Here is a 12,148-nt window from a genome sequence, read left to right as displayed (position 1 = left end):
CAAAATAATAGCAGTGTGTTCAAAACCATGAGTTAAGCACAAAATCTTTATACTAGTTTTTCTTTCCATGCATTGGGAACATTGCACACTGTTTTCTAATTCAAAACATGAAGAGAAATGTATAGAATTTCTAACTACTTTACAGAAAATAACAAAAAATGAACATTGGGCTGTTCTTAAAAAAAAAAAAAAAAAAAAAAAATAGTGTCTGCATTTGTCTTTACAAACTCACAATATGTACTCTTCTTCTTCTTTTCTTTTTTTTTTTTTTTTTTTTTGAGGATTTAGCATTCCTGTGAATCACTAACCTAATATTTAGTTGTATACCCACAGTTTTTAAGAACTGCTTCATGTTGCATAGAGTCAACCAACTTCTGGCACCTGTCAACTGTTATTCCAGCCCAGGATGTTTTGACTACATCCCACAATTCTTTGCCATTTGTTGGCTTTATCTCAGAAACGGCATTTTTGATGTCACCCCACAAGTGTTCTATCGGGTTAAGGTTCGGGGATTGGGCTGGCCACTCCATAATCTCAATTTTGTTGGACTGGAACCAAGATTTTGCTTGTTTACTGGTGTGTTTAGGGTCGTTGTCTTGTTGAAACACCCATTTCAAGGGCATATCCTCTTCAGCGTAAGGCAACATGATCTCTTCAAGTATTTTAATATATGCAAACTGGTCCATGATCCCTGGTATGTGGTAAATAGGTCCTGCACTATAGTAAGAGAAACATGCCCCTATCATGATGCCAGCACCACCATGCTTCACTGTCTTCAGAGTGTACTGTCTACAGCCCTTCGACCCAAAAAGAACAATTTTACTTTCACCAGTCCACAAAATGTTTCTCCATTTCTCTTTAGGCCAGTTGATGTGTTCTTTGGCTGCGGGGACTTCTTGCTAAGAGATTAGCTTCACACAGGTGTCTTCTAACTGGCACAGTACTCACAGGTAACTTGAGACGGTTTTTGACCATCCTGGAGCTCATCATTGGCTGACCCTTTGCCATTCTGGCTATTCTTCGACCATTCGAATGGCAGCCTTCCGTTTTCTTCCACATTGCTCTGGTATTGCTTTCAATTTTAAAGAATTGGAGATCATTTTAGCTGAACAGCCTATCAGGCTATGTGCCCACGATGCAGAAATGCTCCGGATTTTTCCTGAGCGTTTCTGCATCTCCCTGGCAGAAAAAACGCATGCGGATTGTACATGCGTTTTTCCTGCCAGGGACATGCGGATGTGAAGCGTTCTACACTTGCATTTCCGCATGCGGGTTGACAAGCGCTTTCCAAGCAATTTTAGCATCACTTGGAAAGTGCTTGACAACTTAGTCACACTATATAAATCCATGCAACCGGCATGGATTTATATAGTGTGACCGAAAGAATGGTAAAAAATAAATATTATACTTACCTTCTGATGGCCCCCGGTGTCCTTGTCTCGGCTTGCCGGTAGCTCGCGGTAGACTAAAGGACCCGCCGATGTCAGCGGTCGTGTGACCCGTCACATGACTAAACGACGTCACCGCAGGTCCTTCTAGTCTACCTCGAGCTGCCAGCAAGCCGAGACAAGGACATATTTATTTTTTATTTTCTTCTTTTTTTTTTTTTTTTACAGGTACTATGGTACCCGGGTCCGGAGGAGAGTCTCCTCTTCTCCAGACCCGGGTACCATCCGCATATTGAAATCCATGTAATTCGCATGTACAGATCCAGTGATGCGAATTCCATGCGTTCCAATGTAAGTCAATGGCAGCAAAAACGCCGCGTTTACGCAAAATAATTGGTAGTGCTGCGGATTTTTCCGCAATGATAATCCGCAGCGGAAATTTCCGCAGCATGTGCACATGCGGATTATCATTGGGGAACATGACAGACCTTCTACCAAGCGTTTTTTAAGCGTTTCTGCAGCAGAATTTCAGCTGTGGAAACGCTTAAAAAAACGCATAGTGGGCACAAAGCCTCATTCTCTGCACTTCTTTATAAGTTTAACCCTCTCCAATCAGTCTGTTGGTTTTCTGAGAATCTACTGCACCAACTGGGAAATTGATTGACATGTGATAATATAATTTACATCAAAAACAGTGATTAATCTGGTAGTCATATTGGACTGCTATTATTTTGAACACTACTATAATAGCTCGTGTTAGTGTAACAGAGCTTAAAGCTTAGTATCAGTATAGTAAAGGAAATGTGTTCAAGCAACATTTCTCAATTGCTTCATTGGGGGACACAGGGAGCCATTGGACACAGGAGACCATGGGTGTATGCTGCTGCCACTAGGCAAAAAAGTCGGCTCCTCCTCAGCAGGTTACACCCAGCAACTGGTACAAGGCTAATTAGTTTTAGATTAGTGTCAGTAGGAGGCAGACACAAGTCTGTTCCAAGACCACTCTTTACCATTAGGTTTGTTGTTTTCTTTTAATGTTACTTTTTTTTCAGATTTGTCTTGGAAGGGAATATGTCACTGTGTTATGCCGCTAGAGACTGAGAGAACAGTGTGGAATATGTCACACGGTCCCCTCTCTGGTCTGCACAGCAGGACCCCAACACATAAAGAGCGTTTAGGTGACCAGAAGGACAGTCCTTGCCTTTCTTCTCTGGCCCGATTGCCCTCCATAGAGAGACAGTGCCTGGAGTGGAGATGGTCCACGATCCCAGGAAGTCGTTTCCAGAGGTTCTCGATGGCACAATGTCTGTGACGTGAAGCCAAACTTTCATCTTCAGGGAGTGCAAGGTACTTCCCCCTTTTCTTCTTAGGTACTGTAAGCAGTAGGAGATCTGGGTCCTCTCTCTTGCACCTTCCGGCCGGCCTCCATTGTTCCGGACCGCTCTGCCCCTTCTCTGAGCTTCCACAGAAATTCAGGCCCCGGCTTTGCCATTGCCAAGTCATTTGGTGCGGTCAGGACCCCCCCCGCTCCTTCATCCAATTCCTAGCACTCGGGCCTTTCTCAGCTCTGCCCCCTTCTTTCTCCTATTGGCGAACTTCTTCTTTCCGGCCAATCAGAATCGTGTGGGGTAACAGTGTGCTTTTGCCTCAGCCCCGCCTCTTTCTCTCTCCCACGCAGCAGTTATCCCCTGAGGACCGCAAGCAGGATAGCCTCTCCAGGTCTCAACTGCCTCAGGACCCTTGTCCATCCGGATCGGGGTAAGCTCTGCCTGCAGCGGGCATGATGCTTTCCTCTTCAACAGCCTTTCCCTCCACAGGCCCCTGTCCTCCATCATAACTGCAAGGGTGATCGTTCTCGCCCACCTGCTTCTGCTACGCTTATAATGTATTGTGCCTGTGAGTCCTCTGTAAATGCAAGTTTCCTTCGGGTCACTCTGCCCCGATTGCTGCTGCCCCCCCACTGTTTCCCAGGAATTTCCCACTGCCCGCAAGGAGAAAGCGCCCCCAACTCCTCATCATACCAGCAGGTCTCACAAGAGATCTAAAAAGCGGTCCGTTCCAGCTCTTCCTTCAGATCACCTTCCCCTCCTGGGTCCGCCACACCACGCTCTACCTATTGTTCCCCAATGCCTTAGCCTCTTAGAGCCCTAAAGTCCGAGAACGGTTCTTAGTCCAGCTCTGATCTGGATTCCGACCAGGCTTCAAAATTAATGGACATGATTGACAGCCTAATTTTGGCAGTTAATCAGTCCTTGAATGTTAAGGATGTTGATTTTCCTCCACCCGATCAGTCAGTCTCCTTTAAGAGTTAAGAGAGTCCCCAGATTTTTTGCTAACCATAAGGAATTTGATGGTGTCCCATCAAATGAGTAGGAGCACCCGGACAAACGGTACCTCCCTGCTGTCCCCCAGTGGACCCGTGGGACCTCAATCTGGTTTTGGACGCTCTTCAGAGTCCCCAGTTCGAGCCCTTTTGGGAGATCCCTCAGCTTCTCCTCTCCTGGAAGGTTTTGCATCTGGTGGCCATCACGTCCACTAGACGGGTCTCTGAACTGGCAGCACTTCCCTGTTGTTCTCTCTTCCTCATTCTCCATCAAGACAAGGTGGTCCTGCGTTCTGTTCCCTTCTTTCTTCATAAAGTGGTATCGGCCTTTCATCTTAATGAAGAAATTGTTCTTCCCTCCTTCCCCCTCTCATACACAGCAACCAGGGCTGTGGAGTCAGAGCCCATTTTGGGGGAGTTGGAGTCGGTATAAGATGGACCAACTCCGACTCCTAAAATATATAATAAATTGTGTACAGTAGTTCAATGCAGTTTGTGGGGGAATATTTTTTCATAAAAGGGGAAAGTTATGAAATGTCCAATAAATGTCTGACCTATTCCTGATCTAGACTTTTAGCTGAGATGAATCTGTGCTACAGTAAATTCATCACTTAAACTTGAGCTATGTATGAGGGAGTCGGAGTTGTGGAGTCTGAGTTGGAGTCGGTGTCATGGAAATTAAGGAGTCGGAGGTTTGGCTTACTGACTCCACAGCCCTGCCGGCAACAATCTCTTAACAAGCTGGATCTCGTTAGAGCGAGTCGCATCTACCTCTCCAGGACAGTTTACTTCAAGCACTCTGACTCGTTCATAATTTCTGACGGTGCTCACAAGGGCCTCCCGGCCTCTAAAGCTGCCGTTGCGAATTGGATCTGTTCCACAATTTTGGAAGCGTATCGGACAAAAATCAGAACGCCTCCTCCTGGGGTTTTGGCTCTTTCAATACGGGCAGTGGGGGCTTCCTGAGCTGTGCGTCATCACGCTTCCGCTCTGCAGGTTTGCAAGGCAGCTGCCTGGTTCCCACGTTCTCTAAGTTCATATATACAGTACAGACCAAAAGTTAGGACACACCTTCTCATTTAAAGATTTTTCTGTATTTTCATGACTATGAAAATTGTACATTCACACTGAAGGCATCAAAACTATGAATTACCACATGTGGAATTATATACTTAACAAAAAAGTGTGAAACAACTGAAAATATGTCTTATATTCTAGGTTCTTCTGTACTGTATGCCTCCACAGATGCCAGCCTAGACAGGAGTTGTACAAGTGGCAGTTATATGGTCTCCGACCTACAGGAATCGGTTAAGTTGTTGTTTACTGTTTTCCCACTTTATTCTAGTTTTATCTTGCCCTTAATACTGCTTTTGGACATCCCATGGTTCACTGGGTCCCCCAATGAAGCGGAAAAAGAGGATTTTGGGAACTCATCGTAAAATCTCTTTCTCTGAGCCATCATTGAGGAACCCAGCAGCTTTCCTCTCTGTGTCTTTGTTGGTCTACTCCTGTTTATGTTGCTTCTTCTACTGCCTTCCCTCTAACGGATTAGCTTTGTGCCAGTTGGTGGTTGTAACCGGCTGAGGAGGATTAGAAAACTTTTTTGCCTAATGTCAGCCTCCGAATGTCAGCAGCAGATACCCATGGTTCCCTGTGTCCAATGGCTCCCTGTGACGCCCCAATGAAAGCTCTGAGAAATTTTACAGTGAGTACCCAAAATCCTTGTTTGCATTAAACAGTTTAAAACATTTATTTTTTTATGAAAATTTATTCTGCACGTCACTATGTTAAAAAAAAAAAATCCTCAAACTAAACTGACAATTCCTGTTCTGAAGACACCAAAGCTGTAAAGAAAGAAATGCTCTGGAGAGATCACTTCTCAGCAGACAGTGTCATCACAAGATAACAGTGACAGGTAACACCTATATGAATAACACAGTGCCCACCCATCACAATAGGTGATGGCACAGCTCACCTCCTCTCCTATAAAAAAAAAAAAGTGGATCCACCAGTCACAATAGGTGATGTCACAGCTCACCTCCCCCTCAAATAAATGTGGATCCACCAGCCACAATAGGTGATGTCACAGCTCACCTCCATCTCAAATAAATGTGGATCCACCAGTCACAAATAGGTGATGTCACAGCTCACCTCCACCTCAAATAAATGTGGATCCACCAGTCACAAATAGGTGATGTCACAGCTCACCTACTCTTCTAATAAATAAAAGTACATGGGGATTTCCTGAAGAAAGAAGTTAGCACTTAAAAAGCTCCATTGATTAGAGGGAAAATTGTAAGATTTCTAATTTTTATTTCTAATATTGTCGAATAGCACACAAAAAAATAATAAAACAAAAACCTTTTTTAATTAAAAGGGCATTTTTGTGACGATACATTTCCTTTAAGTGACAGAGTGAAATAAGGAAAAGAATAGACAATGGACGTTTGCGTCTTACCCAGGGTGTTTATGCGATATATAAACTCTTTAAACACTTCTTTTTCTTGCAAAAACTCAACTGGGATTTCAGGGAGCGAAGATCCAAACTCTCCTCCTGTTTTGGGGGACCACCCGAGCTTCCACACCTAAGAAGAGAACAAACCACAAATCTTAAGGTCACATTCACATGTTCAGTATTTTACCTCAGTATTTGTAAGCAAAAACCCAGAGTGGGTGATAAATACAGAAGTGGTGACGTGTTACTACTTTTCCTCTGATTGTTCCACTCCTGGTTTTGGCTTACAAATACTGATGTAAAATACTGAATGTGAACATGACCTAAAACAAGAATTCTAGAAGAGATTCAGCTAAGAAAGTTGAGGCCTGGATGACAGCAATAAGAAACTAGCAGCAAGTTTCTATATAGTAAAAGTACACTGCTCAGAAAAATATAAATTAACCAATTTTTTACTTCGACACTATGTATAAATATATTTCTTTACAGGCCCCAAACACATGCCAGAGACTGGAGACAGAGAGGTGCAATGGAAGCACCTAGGTGGGAACCAGGTTTCTTGCACGAGTTGTGAGGATGTCTAGGGGCGCTCCGCCGCTGTCTAGGGGCGCTCCGCCGCTGTCTAGGGGCGCTCCGCCGCTGTCTAGGATGCTGCCCCGGCACTCAGTCCTCTGTATTAGAAGGATGTGTCTATGTCTGTTTTATCAAGACCCCTAAGTCCTGATAGTGGTGGGCATGCACAGATCGGCAGGGTTACAGTAACGAGTCCTTATGCTAACGCTGCTTTCACCTTTGTTTTAACAATAACAGAATTAGAAAGAGAACTCTTTGTTGCGATAAGCCGGGTTAACTCACCAGCGGGGGTACTCTTGTATAGCTGTTAACTATGGGTAATCTGGCCAAGCTGATGATTATATTTCTGAACACCGGCGTAAGGAATGCAGCTATGTTTCCATTTCTCTTGTGCCCAAACAACAAAACACTCTGCAGGGAATCCGCCATCTCCGACATCATTATGCAGGCGGTCTTGACGAAGGCGGCACCTAAACGAGGAAACATATTCATTATTAAGATGGCTAATAATGGCGGTCACCTACATAGTAACATCTTAAAACTAGAATTAAAGTACAATAGAAGGGACTTATGACACTTAACAGCCACCCAGTCGGTGCCAAATTCCCATCCTCAATGGCTATAACCACCCTCCAGCCTACCGCTGGCATGTAAGCCAGCAACAGCTCTTCCCATTATCCGTCCCCTTTAGTCTCCAGCCGGCCCGCTGCACCGGTCAGCGCTATACAATATGTAAGTGGCAGCTGAGACCAAGAGGGACTGAAATCTACACGCTCATTGAAAGTGTGAGCAGTAGGAAAAAGCCACACACAGGCCAGGGGATGAGCTGTCACCGGAGGTGTGAGGAAGCCAACGGGTGGAGCAAGTGAATGGTGGCACAATCGTGGAGTAAGAATAAAACAGTAACTCTGGTTATCCGGCTGTCTAATGTCACTCACAACGTACCTGATTCCCCTTCCTCTGTCATGGTCTCCTCTAATGAACTGTTCTTCTTCCTTTCAGGGCTCAGAAGTTGCTCCCCAGGTTTGACTGCAACTAAAGCGTATAAAAGTACTAGGTCATGAAGAGTCTTGTATATAATCTATAAATGTGCACATATCCCAGAATTTCCCTATTAAAAATGCTGTGATTAAGCAAAAAAACAAAAACAAAAACACCCACAATGTGCCAAATGGGTCAAAACTGGGTCATCAGAAAATGACTTATTGTTTACAGGCAACCTGTCATGTAAAATAATGCTAGTAACCTGCAGGTTAATAGCGTTCTGACATTGTGCGGCTGCCGCACTGAGAGCCCTGCTGCCAGATGAAAATTAACTTTCTTCCCCCCCCCCCCCGGCAGCCTCGCTCTTTCAGTCTCAGTGGTGGCGCTGGCACGGTTTCAGTTACCGTTCTGTGCATAGAGAGCACTGACTGACAGCTGACTCTAAAGCTGAGCTGGCTGTCAGTGAGGGGTGCGGTTACACCTGCTGCTGTTATGATAAACTGTTAATTGTCGACTTTAACCTTCCATCAGAGTTGCCACATCACCTATTCTGAATGTTAGATCCGGTGTTATCTACTATATATAGAAGTGTTATCAGTCAGTGTACAGGAGGAGGAGGTGAGCTGTGACATCACCTATTGTGAATGGTGAATCCTGTGTTATCTACTATATACAGAAGTATTATCAGTCATTGAACAGGAGGAGGAGGAGGTGAGCTGTGACATCACCTATTGTGAATAGTGAATCCTGTGTTATCTACTATATTTAGAAGTGTTATCAGTCATTGTAAAGGAGGAGGAGGAGGTGAGCTGTGACATCACCTATTGTGAATGGTGGAACCTGTGTTATCTGCTATATATAGAAGTGTTATCAGTCATTGTACAGGAGGAGGAGGTGAGCTGTGACATCACCTATTGTGAATGGTGGATCCAGTGTTATCTACTATATATAGAAGTGTTATCAGTCATTGTACAGGAGGAGGAGGTGAGCTGTGACATGACCTATTGTGAATGGTGGAACCTGTGTTATCTGCTATATATAGAAGTGTTATCAGTCATTGTACAGGAGGAGGAGGTGAGCTGTGACATCACCTATTGTGAATGGTGGATCCAGTGTTATCTACTATATATAGAAGTGTTATCAGTCATTGTACAGGAGGAGGAGGTGAGCTGTGACATGACCTATTGTGAATGGTGGATCCTGTGTTATCTGCTATATATAGAAGTGTTATCAGTCATTGTACAGGAGGAGGAGGTGAGCTGTGACATCACCTATTGTGAATGGTGGAACCTGTGTTATCTGCTATATATATAAGTGTTATCAGTCATTGTACAGGAGGAGGAGGTGAGCTGTGACATGACCTATTGTGAATGGGGGATCCTGTGTTATCAGTCATCGTAATCCTGTAATAATGAGATGGCTGAAGCCTTCTGTATGGAACAGGAAGTATGTGTTGAGTATTAGGCCTAGTGTGCAAATTTTTTTTTTCTTTAAATACAGTGATAAAAAAAAATAAAAATTAAAAGGTGTTAAGTAGTTTTATATAGCTGGCCTATCCATAGGAGAGTACATCAATATCAGATCACTGGTGGTGTGACACCCAACACCCCTGCTGATCAGCTGTTCCCAGTGCCAACCAGATATGATGAGTTGCGTAGGGAAACAACACAGCTCTGTCAATTGTATAGCGGCCACAGCGGGGCGCTGCAGATCCACTCTCATTCATTCGAATAGGGCTGATGTGCAGTACCTGGCCTCTGCTGATCAGAGTGCTTTCCAGGTGTCTCATCACCATTGATCTAGTATTGAGGACTTATCCTATTCTTAGGATATCAATGTAAAAGTACTGAACCCCTTTTTTTTTTTTCCATCTCTGTTGCGGAGATATAAGACTAAAAGCAAAGCCACAATAAGAGGAATTAAAATTCCCCCAAGAATTTGCCCAGATCTCAGAAGTAATGCACAACCAGGATGCAGCAAACCCATATAACAAGGATGGTGGCAACACAGGTGCAAAATACTGATACTGAGACAACAACGCACAACCTACCAGTTCATGGAGGGGGTGATTGCTTAGTATTAAAATTTCACACACAAAAAAGCTTGTATAGGGCGCTGTTCACACATGAGTAGTGCACAGTATCTGGCTTACAGACTATTAGTGACGCCCATACTATTAGATTAGGTGGGCTGTTCAGTACTATCTAAGTGCACCCCATGAGAACAGACACCCTAGTTTACAATGTCAACACTGGTAGGCCTGGCTGCACCCTGGAATAAAAAATAAACACACACACACACATACATACATACATACATACATACATACATATATATAATATATGCGGTATTGGCCAAAATATCAACCAATACCTCATATATATATGTATTTTTTGCACTCATCCCACAGCACTGTCGGTGTGAGGGGAGTAGAGCAAAGCCATGTGTCAGTAGAAACACTGGTAGCAGTTTTTATTTCATGGCAGTCAGTGTGGGAAAAGAGAGGGAATAGACTGGAGCTGACATACCTGTGAGAGGAGAGCTGCAAGAGGTATTTGTAATAACACACAGCTCTGCTTCCCTCCCCCACTTGTAATCAAAGTAGGTGTCAGCAATGAGATGAGTGAGGAGAGCAGAGGTGTGTGTCACTACATGTCTAACACAAAGATAACTGGGTCTGACATTCTCTAGGGGACGTGTTATTTATTTTACCCCTACATGACACTTTGGCTAAGGGCCCATGATGCAGAAATGCTGCATATTTTTTTCCGCTTCTCCCTGGCAGGGAAAACGCACGCGGTTTTTACATGCGTTTATCTCGCCAGGTAGAAGCGTTTGTCAAGCGTCTTTGCATGCATTTCCGCATGCGGGTTATCCAGCGCTTTTCCAAGCGATTTTAGCATCACTTGAAAAGTGTTTGACAACTTGGTCACACTATATAAATCCATGCAACCGGCATGGATTTATATAGTGTGACCAAGTTAGTTAAAAAAAAAGAATAACAATGGTAAAAAATAAAAAAAATAAAGATTATACTTACCTTCCGATGTCCTCCCGGTGTTATCTCCGCTGCGTCCGGTGTGTTGGGCGGCTCGCGCTGTTGTGAAGGACGTGTGGTGACGTCATTGAGTCATGTGTCAGGTCACATGACTCAATGACGTCATGGCAGGTCCTTCACAACACCGGGACCCACACAACAGACCAGACGGAGTGGAGAAAACACCGGGAGGACATCAGAAGGTAAGTATAATCTTTATTTTTTATTTTAAAATCTTTTTTTTTTAACAGGTTCTATGGTACCTGGGTCTGGATGAGAGTCTCCTCTTCTCCAGACCCGGGTACCATCCGTACATAGAATCACATAATATCCGTGTGTGCAAATGTGCTGACACTGATATTAAGCGATTCAATGCAAGTCAATGGCGGCAATTACGCCGCATGTCCGCAAAATTAATGGACATGCTGCATATTTTTCCGCAATGATAGTCCGCAGCAGAAACTTCCGCAGCATGTGCACAGCACATGCGGATTATCATTGGGGACCATGGGGCACGTATTACCAAGCGTTTTTTTTTTTTAAGCGTTTTTGCTGCAGAAATTCAGCGGCAAAAACGCTTGAAAAACACATAATGGGCACGCAGCCTTTCTGCCTATGATTGGGCAAATAAGGTTCCAGCACTCAAAAATAATGTAGATAGTCAGATAGTTGCAATTTCAAACATAACTTCCTTTAATGGTTCTTCAGTGAATAATGGCCCAACGTTTCAACTCCTCCGGGGTTTTCATCAGGGGCCTGGGTTTATGTAATTTAAACCATGAAGGATGAATAATCCTCAGGATCAGTAAACGGCAGCAAAATTCCGTGTTATGTGAATTCCCAAGGAGTGGGGAGATTGTTCCTGGTGTAGTTCCCAGGGATTGTGGAGGAGAAATGTCCTGCCAATCTGTGTCCTGTACGAGGTGACCGTCCCTGATGAAAACCCCGGAGGGGTTGAAACGTTGGGCCATTATTCACTGAAGAACCATTAAAGGAAGTTATGTTTGAAATTGCAACTATCTGACTATCTACATTATTTTTGAGTGCCGGAACCTTATTTCTCTTCATATTTGGATTACGTTGTGTTCCTGGCACCTATCCTGTATAGTCGAGCCTGGTCTTTAGACTGTTAATTATGATTGGGCAAAGTCATGCGAAGGAAAAAGTTAACACGCACAAAAGTATCTCTGAAAACGCTCTCCTTGGTCTTAAGCAAAAATTAGTATCTAATCTTTACAAGTTAATATCTCCACTATGGAGATTAAAAATTAAAAAAACAACATGTTATTCAGCTGTAGAAGCCATTATTCCATGGTTTGGTAAGGGTCCCTAATGGGAGGGTTCAGAAACCCCTCTTTGAGCAGGGAGAGAAGGATAACCTCTGCTCT

At 43.8% G+C, this 12,148-nt stretch overlaps 1 protein-coding gene across 2 annotated transcripts in view; it reads right to left on the bottom strand.

Moving 5' to 3' along the window:
* The window catches only part of HTT (huntingtin), a 174,085-nt gene that overhangs the window by 30,349 nt on the left and 131,588 nt on the right, over window positions 1–12,148 (bottom strand). For both annotated transcript variants that reach the window (XM_073647559.1, XM_073647565.1), the window contains 3 exons: window positions 7,685–7,774; window positions 7,022–7,209; window positions 6,170–6,296 (listed from right to left, as the gene is read on the bottom strand). In XM_073647559.1, coding sequence (XP_073503660.1) covers window positions 6,170–6,296; window positions 7,022–7,209; window positions 7,685–7,774 — 405 coding nt within the window. The remainder of the gene's footprint in view (window positions 1–6,169; window positions 6,297–7,021; window positions 7,210–7,684; window positions 7,775–12,148) is intronic.

Source organism: Phyllobates terribilis, unplaced genomic scaffold, assembly GCF_046119375.1.
Source record: "Phyllobates terribilis strain yellow unplaced genomic scaffold, ASM4611937v1 Scaffold_1__5_contigs__length_1240528914, whole genome shotgun sequence".
In the NCBI taxonomy this organism is placed as follows: Eukaryota; Metazoa; Chordata; class Amphibia; order Anura; family Dendrobatidae; genus Phyllobates; species Phyllobates terribilis.
This window is presented reverse-complemented; position numbering and strand designations above follow the sequence as displayed.